The 19514-nt window shown below is 39.7% G+C and overlaps 1 protein-coding gene across 7 annotated transcripts in view; it reads left to right on the forward strand.

Moving 5' to 3' along the window:
* Positions 1–18074, forward strand: part of atxn1a (ataxin 1a) — a 362583-nt gene extending 344509 nt beyond the window's left edge. For all 7 annotated transcript variants that reach the window (XM_072560811.1, XM_072560814.1, XM_072560810.1 and 4 more), the window contains one exon: positions 13905–18074. In XM_072560811.1, coding sequence (XP_072416912.1) covers positions 13905–14435 — 531 coding nt within the window. In that variant the 3' untranslated portion in view covers positions 14436–18074. The remainder of the gene's footprint in view (positions 1–13904) is intronic.
* Positions 18075–19514: the final 1440 nt, after the last annotated feature.

Here is a 19514-nt window from a genome sequence, read left to right on the forward strand (position 1 = left end):
TATATAATGTTTGACAAGCAGAGTCAAAAGGTGTGGTGCTAGAAAGCACAGCTGGTCAGGCAGCATCAGAGGAGCAGGAGAGTCCATGTTTGGAGCATAAGCTCCTCATCAGAACATTCCTGATCAGAACATTTGCTCAAAACATCAATTCTCCTGCTCCTCGGATGCTATCTGACCGGCTGTGCTTTATCAGCACCACACTTTTTGACTCTGATCTCCAGCATCTGCTGCATCTGTTCTCTCTTTCTCCTCCATGGTGTTTGACAAGCAGCAATACAATTTTGGAGACAGTGGAGGGGTCAAGAGAATTGGTGGTGCCACAAAGTTCTGTAAAGATCATCGAGCTCTCATGTAAATCTGTACGGGTATGACTCACATTTAAACCTTTTGTGCTATTTTTGCCACTTCCACTCGGATTGTACCTACAGGTCGGCAAGAACTTTAATGAAGTTCCAAGCCTATCTGTTTTGCAAGTTACAGCAAACTGAAATGATCATTTATAATGAGAAATACATTAATCTGCTGATTTTTGGTAAAAGAACAGAGTTTCCTCCTCCCAAAAACACATAAAAAGCACTTTTAATATTCAGCTCTGGACTTTATATTTGCATACTGTTTCTCCTGTATCATTGCTACATCTTTACTGTTTGTGATATGCTGCTCAATTTTATTTTTGGCTAATAGTTTGAAGCTGTAGGTAGAGTGTTTAAAAGGTTTTCTGTAGTTTCAGAATCTGACGAAAAGATGGTATGGTTCGAGAAATGTGAATTGTACTCTAAGTTTGGTGCATCCATATATCTGTTCACCTCTGGGTTTAGGGTGTTGTGCACATAAGCACAGCTAAAAATGCAGAGTGATGCAGATGCTGGGAATTAAATGTCCTTGATGTGAAGTGTGTTACATGCTATTCTATCTGTGTTTCTTCATCCTTTCTCTCTGTAATTTTCTTTCATCAGTTCCTAAAGGCCTTGACACCGTCCTAGGACATAGTTCCACTGTTGACCATTATCACTGTATTCCTCATGCAAGTAGCCATTCATTATTTATGTTTTATAGTTGAGTATTAGTAAATCAAAAGCTGCTTCCAGTCAACATTTAACACAATTCCAGCAAAAAATTACAGGAAACATTTCAGAGTCAATAGGTTTGTCTGCCAAAAATCACAGGTGCAAACAGGCCAGTTCTTATTTTCACTCAACATATATTAGGTTCATTTCCCAAGGTTTCACACACACCAACTTCTGCGAACAGTTAAAGTTTATTAAAGTTTGTACAAGCTAGGTGACCCCCCTTTGACCCCCTCCCTGGCATGTGTCAAAATGAGGCCCTAAACAAATACATCCCCTTTATACAGGTCAGTTGCAATGCTTACAGATGCTCTGGCCACTCCCCCACAGTCACATGCCACTCAAGACAACCCCCAGTCCCATGTTACCCCAGGTACAATGGCAGGATGAGATCATCCTCAGACATAATGCACGTGCTAATGTCCTAATCCTGGGGAATCGTTAGGCATATGATTTCCTGACTCCATGATTCCCCAAGACAATGCAGGTGTGAGGTGTTCTAACTTCAGGGGATGGCTGGGAAGCATTTCTGAATGGAAGAGATTGAATGATTAGTTTAATTTGGGAATAGTAGCAAATGACTGTCCAGTTGGAGTAGGGGTGATTTGCATTCTTGCCTGACTGTCATCCCTACCCACTTCCAGAATGTTCACTCAGTGCAGTTTAACTCTTTAATATTACATCAGTATCCAGAGAGATATTCCAATTTACTCCTTTAACATTACACACATACTGGAGATAAATGAGATTTTCCTAACCTTATGGTTTGAATACTTGATAAGTTTGATGAGCCCGTGCAAGTATTTTTAGAACATTTTAGTACAGGACATGCCTGGGAAGTTTTCCACATGTTTTTCGGATATGTGCTCGTGTTGTAGCTGTACTGGAGCAGCTTGGCTCTGGCTACAGCAGATTCTGGGGCAGAAATCTTCAGTATGAATGCTGGATTGTTGTCAGGGCCTTTGTATTATGCAGTGTCTGCAGCTTTTTCTTGATATCACATGAATTGAATCACACTGATTGAAGGCTGGCAGAGGCCAAGATAAATTTTCCACTTGGCACTTCTGGCTGAACATTGTTGCGAATGCTTCAGGCTTATTTTTACACTGATGTGCTGGGCTCCCTGTCATAGTGGCTCCTTCTCCAGTGAGTGGTTTAGTGTGCCACTGCCATTCACAACGAGATGTCTTAGGGCTGTAGATTTTAGAATTGCTAAACCCTGTCTATCAGTTGGCATGCAAGCAGATCTGTTTTGTAGCTTCACCAGGTTGGCATCTCATTTTTGTGAATGTTTGGTTCTAGTCCTTTATTCTTCATTCAAACCGAATTGGGTCTGCGTTCAAATCCCATCACGTCAACTGGTGGAGTTTAAATTCAGTCAATAAATCTCCAGTATAAATATAAACTCAGTCATAGTGATTGCTGAGCTGTTGTAAATTGTTGTAAAAGCTCACCTGGTGCACCAATGCCCTTCATATAAAGAAATCTGCAATCCTTACCTGTCCAGCCTACATGTGACTCCACACCTGTAGCAATGCAGTTGCCCACTGAACTGCCCACTGAAAATGATAGTTCAGAGCATTTGCTGGGCTTCTAGATTACTAGCCCAGAGGCACTACCAGTGCTGTACCATCACGTTTCTGAACAGCTTATTATAATATTGTGTAGAAATTCAATAATCTAAGAAAACAAAGTACTTCATTATCACAGAGAAAAACAGTTTGTTTATTTAGGGAGGGTGGCGAATGTTGCCCTTGTCAATGATGGCTCAACAAAGAAAGCATAGCACGCACTTTTCAAATACAGGTTTGCGTGCACCAGTGACACTTGGTGTTTGCTGCTTCCACTGTACTGTGAACCAGAAAAAGGATTGTGGCTGGTTGCACATCACAAGGGCATGACCTTAGCCATGACCTTTGTCTGGCAGCAGGGTCAGTGCAGAGAAGCTCTGCTTCTGGATCAGGTCCAACATCAAGAGGAAGGTGGAGCAATGCTCAATCATTAAGTTGAAAACCTGGGGTAAGTGGTAAAGACGGCAATGAAACCTGCAGACAGGAAATAATTAGTGAATAAAGCAGCAGTCAAGAAATAAATTGTTAGAAATGCTAAAATCTGAAGCCAAAAGCTCACTTCAGAGCCCCACATGTCTCTGACCTGAACTGAACTCTCAATAAAATTATTTCCTTTCCTGCAGCCACGCTTATTCTCAATGGAGATCATTTCAATTTAATACAGCAGCAGCAGTTATTTTAGAAGCTGAACTTTACTTGTATGTAACATTTGTTAAATTCCAGTTCTCTGTCATGATGAAGATGTCTAGTAGATATTTCACTTGACCTCTTTGTGCACGTGTGCTCTTTACACCACCTGGACACAGTGTTTATACAACTCACAGTAATGACAAATTGCACAACTGGACATTATCCTGGCGGTTTATAGTACTGGAATACCAAACCACCAGACATGATTTCAAATTTGAAATTGATACCATCTGATACTTTCTGGTATAGTATTATAAAAAAATTACCATGAAAATGTACAGATCGTTACAAAATTCCATTTTGTTTGACTGACAGACTTCAGAGAAAGAACCTATTACTCTTGCTTTTGTCTATAGATTATAATCTCACTTGACCTGGTGGTTTCCTCTTAATTTTAAAAAATTTAATCTATTTTTGTAATCAGTCTGTTCAGAGATGTCATTGCCCACTTGTGGAACAGATGGTCCAGGGGTAGGGACACCAACACCACACCACAGGAAGGACCCTTGGTTGTTTTGTATTGCATTAAGTGACCTAACTAAATACCAATTGCTTCACTTTAACAATAAATCCAATGTGTTATGTAAACTAACATATGAAAATTATTCCAGCATGTTAAAAGCAGCATTTCTTCAGTGTGTGGAGTAGGTTTGCTGGGGATGTTGTCAATATGCTGTTTAACTTTACCTTGAAGCATATAAATTAATTTACTATATCTTCATATGTCTTTCTTACAATGCAACAAATAAATTTGAGTTCATCCAAAAATACACAAGTTACAAACTAATTAATCTTTAAATGGAAGTATTTTTATGCTGCCTTTTTTGAATTTGAAGTTGTAAGGAAGAATAATCAATACTGTCCAATAGTTATAACCCCAGCTGATAGTACTACTGGCCAAGTCCCAGAATGAAATCTGGCTGAATAGATTTTTTAAAAAAAATTATTTGATGCCGATTCACTGAGACATTTTCTTCAACAACAGAAGTTTATGACACAAAAGATAAAGGAATCACACCAAGCTATCAAAATAAAGAGCATTATTTGAAAGATTTGAAAACAAAGTCTTATCCAATTTCCTGATGCTATTAATTACAGAGACTTAAATCTAGAGAATTTACATCACTATTTCAACTTTTTAAACATGAGTTGACTAATTCCCTCCTTTGAACTAGTATGTTTTCTCAAAACTAGGAGCTTAGACTTTCTCAGCTTTTAATAACCTGCAGATCTCAAATCAGTGTAAAAGTTTATTTTGTGAAACTTCCAAAGTTAACTACTTTCCTTGAACTGTCCAATACAGTCATAGAGATGTACTGCATGGAAACAGACCCTTTGGTCCAACTCATCCATGCTGACCAGATATCCTAATCTCGTCCCATTTGCCACCACCTGGCCCATATCCCTTGACAATCGTTCTATTCATATACCCATCCAGATGCCTTTTAAATGCTGTAAGTGTACTAGACTCCACCACTTCTCTGGTAGCTCATTCCTTACACGCACCACCCTCTGTGTGAAAGGGTTGCCCCTCAGGTCTCTTTTATATCTTTCCCCTCTCATCCTAAACCTATGCCCTCTAGTTCTGGACTCCCCCATTGCAGGGGTATAAAAAATACCCTTGACTATTTATCTTATCCATGCCCCTCATGATTTTATATACCTCTATAAGGTCACCCCTCAGCCTCCAATGCTCCAGGGAAAACAGCCCCAACCTATTCAGCCTCTCCCTATAGCTCAAATCCTCCAACCCTGGCAACATCCTGGTAAATCTTCTCTGGACCTTTTCAAGTTTCACAACATCTTCCGATATGAAGGAGACCAGAATTGCACACAATATTCCAACAGTGGCCTCACCAGTGTCCTGTACAGCCACAACATGACCTCCCAACTCTATACTCAACACTCTGACCAATAAAGGAAAGCATACCAAATGCCGCCTTCACTATTCTATCTACCTGCGACTTCACTTTCAAGGATCTATGAGCCTGCAGTCCAAGGTCTCTTTGTTCAGCAACACTCCCTTGTACCTTACCATTAAGCGTACAGTCCTGCCCTGATTTGCTTTCCCAAAATGCAGGGCCTCACATTTATCTAAATTAAACTCCATTTGCTACTCCTCGGCCCATTGGCTCATCTGATCAAGATCCTGTTGTAATCTGAGGTAATCTTCTTTGCTGTCCACTACCCCTCCAATTTTGGTGTCATCTGCAAACTTACTAACTGTACCTTTTATGCTCACATCCAAATCATTTATGTAAATGACGAAAAGTAGACGACCCAGCACCGATCCTTGAGGTACTCCACTGGTCACAGGCCTCCAGTCTGAAAAACAACCCTCCACCACCACCCTCTGTCTTCTACCTTCAAGCCAGTTCTGTATCCAAATGGCTAGGTCTCCCTGTATTCCATGAGTTCTAGCTTTGCTAACCAATCTCCCTTGAGGAACCTTATCAAACACCTTGCTGAAGTCTATATAGATCACATCTACTGCTCTGCCCTCATCAATCCTCATTGTTACTTCAAAAAACTCAATCAAGTTTGTGAAACATGATTTCCCATGCAAAATGCCATACTGACTATCCCTAATCAGTCCTTGCCTTTCCAAATACACGTAAATTCTGCCCCTCAGGATTCCCTCCAACAACTTACCCACCACCAAGGTCAGGCTCACTGGTCTATAGTTCCCTAGCTTTCCCTTACCGCACTTCTTAAACAGTGGCACTATGTTTGCCAACCTCCAGTCTTCCGGCACCTCACCTGTGACTATCGATGATACAAGAGGCCCAGCAATCACTTCTCTAGCTTCCCACAGAGTTCTCGGGTACACCTGATCAGGTCCTGGAGGTTTATCCACTTTTTATTTATTTCAAGACATCCAGCACTTCCTCCTCTGTAATATGGACATTTTTAAAGATGTCACTATCTATTTCCCTATATTCCATGTCTTCCATGTCCTCCTCTACAGTAAACACTGATGCAAAATCCTCATATAGTATCTCCCCCCTCTCCTGCAGCTCCACACATAGGCTGCCTTGCTGATCTTTCAGGGGCTCTGTTCTCTCCCTAGTTACCCTTTTGTCTTTTATGTTTTCATAGAATCCCTTCAGATTCTTCTTAACCCCATTTGCCAAGGCTATCTCATGTCCCCTTTTTGCCCTCCTGATTTCTCTCTTAAGTATAGTCCAATTGCCTTACTCTAAGGATTCATTCAATCTCTCTCTCGTCTATACCTGACATACGTTTAGATCAGAGTGATGCTGGAAAAGCACAGCAGGTCAGGCAGCATCCGTGGAGCAGGAAAATCGATGTTTCAGGCAAAAGCCCTTCATCAGGAATAGAGGCAGGAAGACTCCAGGGTGGAGAGATAAATTGGAGGGGGGGGGGGGAGGGGAGGTGCTGGGGCGAAGGATGGAGGTGATAGTCAGAGAGGAGTTTGGGGGGAAGGTAGCAAAGAGGAGATGACCTTGGGGTTGCAGTGAGAGAGAGACTCACTGAGACTCTTGTGGAGAGAGGAGGAGAACTTCTTCGAGGTAGGCATCCTTGGCGAGAGGATTCGCAGTAAGGTTAAAATCAACGAGGCAAAAGTGAGGACTGCAGATGCTGGAAACCAGAGTTTAGATCACCCCCCACCCCCATTCACCTATTGTACTCTTTGCAACCTTGTCCCCACTCCCATTTATCTCTCCACCCTGGAGGCTTCCTGCTTCTATTCCTGATGAAGGGCTTTTGCCCAAAACATCAATTTTCCTGCTCCTCGGATGCTACCTGACCTGCTATGCTTTTCCAGCACCTCTCTAATCTAAACTCTGGTTTCCAGCATCTGCATTCCTCACCTTTGCCTATACCTGACATATGCTTCCTCCTTTTTCTTAACCAAAAACCTCAATTTCTTTAGTCATCCAACCTTCCCTACATCTACCAGCCTTTCCTTTCACCCTAACAGGAATACACTGTCTGTGGATTCTTGTTGTCTCACTTTTGAAGGCTTCCCATTTTCCAGCCGTCCATTTATCTGCAAACATCTGCCCCCAATTACCTTTTGAAAGTTATTGCCTAATTTCCATCAAGATTAGTCTTCCTCCAATTTACTACTTCAACTCTTAGATCTGGTCTATCCTTTTCCATCACAATTTTAAAACTAATAGTATTATCATCTCTGGCCCCACAGTGCTCCCCCACTGACACCTCAATCACCTGTCCTGCCTTATTTCCCAAGAGTGGATCATGTTTTGCACCTTTACTATTAGGTACATCCACATACTGGACCAGAAGATTTTCTTGTACGCATTTAACAAATTCCTCTCCATCTAAACCCTTAACACTATGGCAGTCCCAGTCTATGTTTGGAAAGTTAAAATCCCCTACTATAACCACCCTATTATTCTTACAGATAACTGAAATTTCCTTACAAATTTGTTTCTCAATTTCCCGCTGACTACTGGGGGGTGGGGGTCTATGATATAATCCCAATAAAGTGAATATTCTTCTCTCAGAGAGAAACTATATTTTCTTCTAACCTCAGTCAGGTATCCTCTGAAGTGCTAAAGTCTTTTAATCTGTGGGCTTTCTAATCTAAAATTAATCCTTAATTATCTCAAACCATAAAGAAGCTAATGGTCTTCAATGTTGGAGGCTGCGGGGCAAGCTGATAGAAGCATATATGAGAGGCATGGATGTAGTGGATAATTGGCGATCTTTTCACAGGGTGGACAAGAGAATAATAGGCAGCATAGATTTAAAGTGAGAGGGGGAAGTTTAATGGAGATGCGCAAGGCAAGTTTTTTTTTACACAAAGGGTGGTGGGTGCCTAGAACACACTGCCAGGGGAGGTGATAGAAGCAGATATGATCGTGCTGTTTAAGAGGCATTTACACTGTCACAGGCACGGGAGAAAGGATTATGAACCATGTGCAGGCAGATGTGATTTGTTTAGCCTTAGTTTAGCTTATGGTGGGCCAAAGGGCCTGTTCCTGTCGTTTTAGATTACTTACAGTGTGGAAACAGGCCCTTCGGCCCAACAAGTCCACACCGACCCGCCGAAGAACAACCCACCCAGACCCATTCCCCTACATTTACCCCTTCGCCTGACATTACGGGCAATTTAGCATGGCCAATTCACTTAACCTGCACATTTTTGGACTGTGGGAGGAAACCGGAGCACCCGGAGGAAACCCACGCAGAAACGGGGAGAATGTGCAAACTCCTGGAATCGAACCTGGGACCTTAGCGCTGTGAGGCAGCAGTGCTAACCACTGAGCCACCTGTCGTGGACTGTTCTATGTTCATCCATTTTTCTTTTTGTAAACTACCACAGTCAAGTCGATTTTTGATCAACATTAGGGGAGGTAGTGTGTTTCTCTGCTCTGACACAAACTGAACTAGGGCATGGTTCTGGTAAGACCCTGTGGCCTGGTTATTATTTCAGAACCAATACACAAAAGTTACCACCACCCATATGCTATCGTTTTAATCAAAATTTGAAAAATGGTATGTCGAATCATAGAATTTTACAGGACAGAAGGAGGTGATTGTTTCTGTACACTGTCCTGATCGAGCAACCCAGGTAGCCCTATCTCCAGCCCTATCTCCGTAGTCCTCTGAATTAATTACTTTCAAATATATGTCCAGTCTCTTTTGAAACCACCTATAGAATCCATTTCCACTACTGTCTCAGGCAGTGCATTCCAAATCCTAACAACTCGTGAGTAAAGAAATTTCTCCTTCTCTCATTCCTAGCTCTCTTGCTGACAATGTTGAAGTTGTGGCCCCTAGCTACTGGCATACCTACAAGTGGGAATAGAATATCCTTCATTTCCCTGTCAAAGTTGTTCATATTTTTAAGCACCTCAATAAGGTCACCTCTTAATCTTCTCTGCACCAAAGAGAATAAGCCTGATTTATCTAATCTTGTATTTAAAATCCCTCATTCATGGCATCATTCTAGTAAATCTCCTGTGCCCTGTTTCAGGGCTTGAGCAACCTTCCCTAAATAAGGTACCCAGAACCGAACACAGTATTTCAAATTTGGTCTGATCAATGATTTGTAAAGGTCTCACATCATTCCCTTTTGTCTTCTTTGCCATTCTTTATAAACCCAAAGATCCTATAAGCCTTCTTACTAACTGATATAACTGGCTTGGCCACCTTTAAAGAATCATGCACATGAGTTCTGATATCCCTCTGCTCTTGTACTCCCCTTCATGCTTACCATTGTGCCCATATTCTTTCTCTCACCATGTTTCTCCTACCAAAATGCATTAGCTCACATTCCTCTACATTGAATTTTATGAGCCAGACACAAAAACAGAAATTGCTGGGAAAAATACTTGGCTTCAGTGGAGAGAAAGCAGAGTTAATGTTTTGGGTCCAGTGTCCCTTCAGGGCTTGTTCATCTACTCGGTGTCTGCATTTGGCCAACTTGCCCATGTTCCTCTGAAATCGCTCAGCATCATCACGTTATTCTCCCTAGCTTAATATCATCTGCAAACACCTCCATCTCCAAATCATTTATATAAATAAGAAAAAGCAAGAGTCCCAACACTGATCCCTGAGGAATATTACTTTCAAATTGTCTCCATTCTGAGAGAAGCCCATCTATGTATATTCTGTTTCCTGTGTTTTAGCCAACATGGATAGGAAAGGTTTAGACCAATATGGGCCAAATGCAGGCAAATGGGATTAGTTCAGTTTAGGAAATCTGGTCGGCACAGACGAGTTGGGCCAAAGGGCCTGTTTCTGTGCTGTACGACTCAATCGTCATCACCCGCTAAGCAGATGCTGATGGCAGCATTGGTTCTTAGTGCTTGCTGATTCCACCTTTGCTATGAAACAGCAAGATGTTTGTGGCTGGCTGTGGCGGTCACAGGGGCATCATTTGCTGTGATAAAGTTAACTTTAGGTGGTGGCAGGGTCAATGTGGAGAAGCCCTGGTCCCAGATCATGTTTAGTATCAGCAGGAGGGTGGAAGAAAGCTCAAAACCACTGTTGGAAACCCAGAACAAATGGTAAAGCAGGTGAAGAAAACAACAGTCAAGAAATAAACAGTCAATCGGCCAAAAGTTCTTTTTAGAGCAACCGTATTTCTCTGATCTGAGAAGACCGCACAATAAAATGATTTCACTAGACTTGAAAAATTTAACTCTGCTTCTCTTTACAAATGTTGCCAGACCTGCTGAGTTTTTCCAGCACTTGCTGTTTGTATTCATGACAATTAGACAACTTCTCCAACGAGGTGGAAGTGTCAGTGTTGGACTGGGGTGGACAAAAATGACACAACAACAGGTTATAATCCAACTGGTTTATTTGGAAGCACTAGCTTTTGGAGCACTGCTCTTTCATCAGGTGGTTGTGGAGTATAAGATCATAGGACACAAAATTTGTTGCAAAAGTTTACAGTGTGATGTAACTGAAATTATGTATTGAAAAAGACCTGGATTGTTTGTTCAATCTCTCATCTTTGAGAATAGGCATGTTGGTTTCAGTTCTTTCATAGGTAAATTCCAGACTTTCTTGAAGTTACATTCTCATGTGAATTTTAACAATAGGTGTCAAATCATCTCAAATAATGCATTGTAGGTGTCTGTGCCTCAATGTTCAGACTGATTCTAATCTAAAAAAGGAATTTACAGAATCTTACATGGATTCATACAGTTTTTCAGCAAACTAAAATGTAATTCTGCAAGTACAAATTCACCCCACAAACTGTGTGTGTGTGTGTGTGTGAGAGTGAGAGAATGTAGGTATGAGTATCTGTGAGTGTGTGTGTGTGAGCGCGTAAAGGGGTATAAGTCTGTAGGAGGGTGTGTGTATATGTGAGTGTTATGAGAGAGAGCTTGTGTATGAGAGCTCATCTGTATGAGTGTATGGTTCTGTAGGAATGTGTTTGTGTCTGTGTGACGTGCAGTGGGGTCACCTGTGATGTGACATGAACCCCAGGTCCTTGTTGGATTCCCATGGGTTTATGTCACACTACAGGTGACCCCACTGCACTGCGCGTGCATACACTGTCACCCTCCTACAGACCCATATTCTCATGCAGATGATCTCTCATACACAAGTTCTCTCTCATATGCTCACATATACACTCCCACTCTCTCACACACTTAGACCCCTTTACACTCTCACTCACGCACATACTCTCTCACAGGCACTCAAATCTCTTTGTGTGCGCGCACACGTGTTTGTGGGGTGAATTTGTACTTGCACGATTACATTTTAGTTTTCTGAAAAACTGCATGAATCCATGTAAGATTCTGTAAATCTTTTTTAGATTAGAATCAGTCTGAACGTTGGGGCACAGACAGCCTCACACAGGGCACCTCGCACCTTCAATGCATTATCTGGGCCAACAGGTATCTATTGTTAAAGTTCACTTGAGAATGTAACTTGAGGAATGTTCTGGAATTTACATATGAAAAATCTGAAACCAGATGAGAGGCTTAACGAACAATCCAGGTCTTTTTCAATATATAATTTCAGTTACATCACACTGTAAACTTTTGCAAAAATTCTGTGTCCAACAAGCTTATACTCCACAACCATCTGATGAAGGAGCAGCGCTTCGAAAGCTTGTACTCCCAAATAAACCTGTTGGACTATAACCTGGTGTTGTGATTTTTAACTCTCCAAAGCGGTGATTTTGTAGCCATGTCTCTTCTGTGTTAGGAGGGGTCAGTTAGCAATGCTAAAACATCATTTTGATTACTAAATTGCTTAAATGGTTCTTTTTCCTATCACTAACCTGGATTGCTTCTGAAGTAAGGGTTTTAAAGTTTACGGTTTGAACTTTAGTGTTGTATCATTAAATAAATATATTCAGTCTATATAAACACTAGAAATTTCCCCATTTCATATATTATTGCAAGGCTTGTATTGTTGTTTATACTACTATTCTGTCACTCATTTATTTTGGGCTTGACATGATCAGTCATTTGGTTTTCCATTTGTTGATATATTTTGGTGGTATGTTTTTACATAACTTGGTATCCAGGTCTCCACTCCCACTAAGTTGTGCCCCTTGCTTTTATTATCCTTGCTCCCTCTGCTGTTTATTCTGAAGAACTATCTGATTCTAATGAATGTAAATGATGAATGAATGCAAGATACAATCTTTGCCCTCTGTTGATTATTTAACTCATTTCTGTTTTTATAGTGCATATGAATGAATTATACATAATTAAATATAATCATTTATATTACATATGTATATGATGTAATGTTCAGTGAATTTGTGTCCATTGATACCTGAATGAGTTTCATGTCTAAATGTTTTCTTACATCCTGCAGCTGTCTCTTGTTTGCACTTTGTTTTGCAATTTTTTGACATAAAATATCATTACTCAAAGAACTAACTCTCTGAACTAAACCTAGTTAAAGCTTTTGCCCCTGTTTGGTATTTGTCAGGGACATACCCAAAGCGTTTGTAGCAGTATCCAGAAATTCAATTCAATTTGAGAGAGAGAGCCTTTCATCTTTCACCCACCATTGGAGGAAGCTTCCTGCTCTCTTTATCTCCCTTTCCACTTTTTACTTCATTTCTAAAATCTTGAGGAAAACTAATCTCTTCAGTTGATTTTGTTGACTGTCCCAGATTGGCTTTATACCTTTGAGTCCGTTTCTATCCTTCTTTTCCACCTCTCTGTGAAGTGCCTCAGGATGTTTTCCACAGTTAAGTGAATGCTAATTAAAAGTTGCTGTAATTATTACAGCACGATTACATGCTAGCATCCTAAATACCTGAGAATCTGTATATAATTAAGAGATCATGTGAAACACATTGGTAACTCTGCTCGTAACTTACAAAACTGTGGACTGAACCATGATTGGTGATTTTGCTTTTGGCACAACAATAGCATAGCAAATCTGCAGTTGCAACAATTAAGCTTGCATTTGAACAAAGCTTGACAGTAACCATGGTGAGAAGTTTTGAAAATTAATTTATATCTTTGTCAAGATTAGAGTGATCAGCAAGTTTCAAGCATAATTTTAATCATACTATAGAGAGCCTTAATTTACCTTTCACCTGCAGCATTTCTGCACTGTGACCCTTTGGTCCCAAAACAAGTAGGTAAAAGGTTTCTAATTGGGGCTGTTTGTTTTCAGATTAAATAGTACTTTTGATGTAGCTGTGTGCAGGTATATTTGAAGGGTTCCTTCAGCTGGTCTTGGTTTTTTGTAACTTGTTACTATGATTTCAATGAATGCTGCAGCTTTCAGAGGAATGGATGAATTTAATCCAAATCAGAGTTAATTTTACTTTTTACAAATCTCATTATTCACTTTATAGTCATGATGCCTTAAAAGGCATTTGAGACAGGGCCGTGTCATTAAGAAACCAATCACCATTACAACTTCAACCCTGTGTGCATGTTTCAGTTCCTTAATAAGAGAGATGGGTCATTTTATTTCATGTGGCCACTTTCATTTGATATCTAAAACTATAACAAATAGTTGTCATTTTTGCTATTGTATTCTTTTTTTGTCAACTATTAATCGTGACTAAGCTTGTGTAATTAATGAAGCTAATGTCTTATATGCTGCATAAAGACTTACTTGTGTTGAATTTAATTTCTAGGTCAGTGTTGAAGTTCTGATGGAACACCCGTTTTTTGTTTTCGGAAAAGGCTGGTCGTCATGTTGCCCGGACAGAACCTCTCAACTCTTTGGTTTGCCATGTTCAAAACTTTCTGTTGGTGATGTTTGCATATCTCTTACACTGAAAAATCTAAAAAATGGCTCTGTCAAGAAAGGACAGGCTGTTGACTCAACTGGTGTTTTGTTGAAGCACCCAAAGAATTATAGTATACCTGAGAACAGGCCCCGGCACTTGGAGCGAGAGAATGGGGTCGTGCAGGGAAGTGTACCAGTTGTGTCAGAAAATTGCAAACTGAAGTTTTCTGAAACCATTACAGTACAGTCTGCAAGGTCTTGGCTCAATAAAACAGAGGTCGGGCGGCCTCCAACAAGGAAAAGGAGGTGGTCTGCTCCTGAAACACGAAAAGTAGAGAAAACAGATGAAGAGCAGCCATTGAATCTTCCCAAGCCTTCCTTCATTCCTCAGGAGGTTAAGATTTGCATTGAAGGACGGTCCAACGTAGGCAAGTGAAGGCACTTCGGGGAGCAGTGGAAGCTCAAAAATTTAAAAATCTATAATACTGTACTGTAGACTTAAAGCTAGAAAAAAACCCCAGTATTTACATGTTATCTGCTTGTTATTTTAGTTTTTTTGTTAATAACATGTTGTAATATCTTCAAATGGTGTTAAGGAGGAGACTGGTAACTGTTCTTTCCACATAGTTCTGACTGTTCACTGCTTAGTGAATGCTCTTAAGAAAATTCTCACCAGGATTATTCCTATCATGATCAGAATCCATTAATGTCTTCTCTGGTACTGTTTTTAATTTCTTAAAAATTCAGTTCATATTTAGTAATGATTGGTGCCACTTTCTTTTTGTTTTCCCTACGTTCACTTGAATGTTGTGCAACACAACAAAGTGGCAGGATGGTCTTTAAGCACTTGCAATTCAGTAATATTTATTTACTGGGTATCTTGGTCTGAATGCTCAAAGTCATACCAAAATGACAAGTTTAGTATTATCTGTAAACACTGTTATCCATGTAGAGCTAGATACTGAACTGTAAAGGAAAAGGGAACTGAAGAATGATTTGTCTAGAACGAATTGTAGATTCAAATTGTCTGGAAGAATGAGAATCATTGATCCTGATTCTTGTGTGAATGATTATGTATGGTAGCAGCAGTCCACTGATGACTGCTTGTTCAGAAAGCACTTTTTAAATGTAATGCTTCAAAAATGGGAAAAGATCCCACAGAGAGTTAAAACAGAATCTGGAAGAGAAATCCTGGGTTATCCAGTGTTTAACTGTTGTACTTTTAAAGCATTTGACAATTTGCACACCTTGAGAGTCAACAATCATGCAGTGAATCTGTTAGTTGTTGTGTTTTCTCTCTCTACCTTTTTTAAAAAAAGGGGCAATTTTAAAAAAAAAGACGTAGTGATCATTGTTTGGCCTGCCTTAGCATTGGGACCTTCCCACAGTGTTTCTTCGGATATCAAGTTGAGTGGCTGGCTCAAAAGTCTGTCATATCTATAAAATTAAATCTCTCTTAGGACAGCTCAAAATGATACCAGTAAATGTTCCTAGTAACTTGCCATTTTAAAAAATATCAAGCTCCTCAATAAATAGATCTTTGAAAAATTAAAGATGGGTTCAAATAGTGTAATAAAAAGGTTTCTTATCTGCTTAATTATATGTTACACAGGAATGTCAGTGTACACCAGTGATATATTATGATTCTAAGAATTTGTACAGGATTTTACTCATTCAAATCTTTCAGTCATCTTCAAGTAGAGTTTCAATTAGATTCTTTTTTAGTATGACATACACAGTGCTTTTCCAAGCACACAACAACAATTCAAATGTAATTCATCAAAAATGCAGTATTTAAAATGAACAAAGCCTCCTTTGAAAATGCAGTTTTTTTTTCATAATAGGTTCTCAAATAAAACTGAAAACTGTTGGAAGTGAACAGGGGGTGATAGCTTTTTTAATTTGTGCAAGTAACTTGAAGTCTAGCTAGCTTTGGAAACTTTCTAATTTCTTAACTTGTAGCTGGCAGTTGCATCTTTAAGATAATATTCCAAAGCTGTTTCGAGATCTTAATGGGGAGGGGGAATGTTGGCTCAAAAGGCTTGGGTATCGTAATTAAACCTCTGAACCACGCACCAAAATAGCTGGGCAGGTTTTCAATATTTTGCACATTCACATTGCTTGGTTAGTGCTGGGTTCCTAATGATAACACGTTAATTCTGCTCAGTAAATGCATCAGCCCTTTCATTAACTTGCTCAGGGCAGTCACATTCTTTTATTTTTTTCTTAACGTCAGATGGTAAGAGGTAATTGAAATGGAAGAACAATGGAGTACAGAGATACATATGAGATTTTAGCCAAAATAATCCAGTACCACTATACATTTAAACAGGTGATTTTGTTATTCCCCAGCCTGGAAGCAGGGACTCATTTAACTGACTGGTTTTGCTGAAGAAACACTACAGGAAATAGTCAGGCACAATGCGAAAAATTTAGTTACTTGTTTTATATTGATTTATAAGTAGGAATTCCAAATGTAGAACCATGCCAGGTCATACTCGATCCAACTGCCTGTTGCTCTGAATTTATTTGCTTGTGCAATAACCTTTTATTAAAAGTGCCAAGTTTAGTCAGAAAGTTCATATCTTTTAGCTTACATTTGCAAAACTATTATTTGCGTTTTTTGCTATTCGTTGTACTGCTGCCTTTTTTAAACTGAGTCCCTGGCCTCCTCTTTTTTTTAAAAAAAAGTAGCTGGATCAGAATACAAGGAAAGTTTTTTTTTCATTTATAATCAGATCAGCCGTGTGCCTCTACAAAATCTGATTCGCAATAGTTAACTGACAGCAGGCTATTTTTTAAAAGTTTGTAGTGGACAAAAATAAAACAAGAATTCGCACAAAGGTAGTCAGGGTAAACCCACCTGTAAGTAGACAGTTACAAATATTTACTGACTGTTCCTATAGTAATAGAGATTTCCACCTACCACACCTTTTTAATTTGTCTGGACAGGATGATTGGAGAGACCCTTTCACACCTCTTACTCAGGGATGGGGCTGGTGTGCATGTGGAACACTGATGTAACCAGAAGCAGCACTTTCACTAACTCTGAAGCCTAATTTCTTTTTAACAAACCTAGCCTCAAATATTGTTACCTTACTGATCAGATTGTCATAGTGCTGTATCTGGTTGGGACCTTTGTAAACAAATTGCTTTCAAAAGGTTTAACAGTGAAGGCTCACTCATCGATTAGTACAGGTAACATGAAGCTATTGCACATGGAGATTTGAATGTTGGTGGAAGGTTACTCAGTTTTTGAAAGGCTTGGATACTGTTTAAACTAGCTTTGACTTTCATATCTTGTAATATATTTGAGGGGGGTACCATTAAAGAAGTTGAAGGTTAAATTTAGTTGTATATTTTAATTTGTAATGTCCAGGAGATTGATCTGTTCAGGCTGTGGCAAGAATGAAGTACTGTACAAAGAGGCTTTTAGATGTGCAGCCAGTTTGTGAATAGTCCCAGATATGAACTGCTGCTCCTGAGTTTGCTATGTTTTTGGTTGTTAGTACCTATTGAAAGTTCTAAGTCTTCCATTGAGAATCAATTAGAGGCGGTAATTGTCTTTTTTGTTTTCTTCATGGACTGACTAAGCTGTGGTCACCTAATGGCAATGGCCAGTAGATGCAGGAAAATGGGGGCGGGAAAAATGTTTTGCACCTTACTGATGAGGAGAGAGATTTTTCAGTGCATAAATACGTAGTTAAGAGCTTTCATTGTGAAAGGGGGACGTTTTCCGTACACGTGCGTATTCTATGTAATTCCAGTGTACAATATTGTACTTGCACTAGCTTTTTTTAAACAATTATACAAATGGAAGAATTCATATTCTATTTTCTAATCGTGGTGTGTCTATTTGTAGGATACACTCGGGTCTGTTGAATTTTATGGTCCCTTTCTTTGATGGTGCTTGCAGGTTTTCTAGTTAGAAGTTATTTCATTATGATGATAATATTTGATCCAGACTTTGAACAAATTTTGTTTTAAAGAAATTGTCTGTATACCAGTACAAGTTTATTGTTTCAGTATACTCGTACTAATAAAATAACAGTGCCAACAGCAACTGTTTCCTCTAGTTGCTTGTTTCCAGTTCTTTTATTTTGCATTTTGTATCAATCACTTAACTTCAAATCAGGCAACTGAGCAGTTCAGCTGCAGAACACGCAGTAGGCATAAAGCAAAATGTTTCATGCAGTAAAGATGGTGATACCAATTTGTTACAATCAGATTTCTGTAATATTATGTTCTTATGAAGAAATTGGTAAAATAAAGAATGAAAAATGAGAAGACAGAAATATAGGGTAGAATTTGTGATCGTATAAGGAACAAGCTTAAAAGAAAATAACAGTGCATTGCAAGTGCCATTGTGCAAACTTTAGAAGTTCGGAGTTAAGACTCCTGATCAAAATGTCTTTTCTTAAAATAGTTACCTAATCATTTTCTTTGCTTTATAAGAATTGGCTGCTGGTCTTCACCATCCAGTGCCTCAGACATTCATTCGAAGTCACTGTGTATTTTACTTATTTCAGTTTTAACTCCTGTGTTTCATTGCTGACAGTGCAGTCTCCTTTAGATCAGGAAGAGTGACCAGTCATATTGAGTGGTGATGGCTTTTCAGAATGCCTCCAACCCAGTTCATAAGCTTCCCGAGTTTCCAGTTACTGACCATTTGGATTCGACACCCTGTTCTCAAGCTCATGTTTGTCCTTGCTGCAGTGTTGTAGTAAAGCTTAACACAAGCTTGAGGAACAGCATTTCATCTTCTGATTCAGCATTTTATAGTCTACTGAACTTGATATAGAGTTTAACAATTTCAGACAGTGAACTCTCTTCCCATTTTGATCCTTCTTTTAAATATCTGCCAGTCTGAATTTTGTTTCTCCCATTTATGCTTTCAGACAGAGCTCAGGCACATGCTGCACAATGATACCTCACCAGATACACATTCTCCTCTCCTCCTTTGACAGCATTCCACAGAGATCATTTCCTCTGGGACACCCTGGTCCACAGCTGCTCTGCTCCCACCACATCCCCATGGTTTCTCTCATACAACTGTGGAAGGTGGCCCCAGAAACACCTTCCAGATGACGCAGCGGTTTACCTGCACTTCATTCAATCTAGTCTCCTTATTCCCTGCTCACAGTGTGGTCTCCTCTACGCTAAGGAGACAAAATGCAGACTGTTTTACCAAATACTATCTGTAAAATAACAATGTGGCAGAGCTTCCAGTTCCATGCAAAACACTGCTCTGTTCTCAGACCTACTGCAGTTCTCCAGTAAGGCTCCATGCAAGCTAGATGAACATCATCACATCTTTCAGCACAGCCAATCCTTTTTGAACTACCTATACTCCCTTGCTTGGTTTATGAGAAACAATCCTTTTGTCTACATAGCCATTTTTCTGTCTCTCTCTGGGCCCTCTTCTCCACCTATCCACCATCTCCTTTCTTTTCATCTTTTTCTCGCTTCTTTCCCCCCACCCCCACACACCACCGCCATCATCAGCATGATGACC

This window comes from Chiloscyllium punctatum, chromosome 41 (genome assembly GCF_047496795.1).
Source record: "Chiloscyllium punctatum isolate Juve2018m chromosome 41, sChiPun1.3, whole genome shotgun sequence".
Lineage (NCBI taxonomy): Eukaryota > Metazoa > Chordata > Chondrichthyes > Orectolobiformes > Hemiscylliidae > Chiloscyllium > Chiloscyllium punctatum.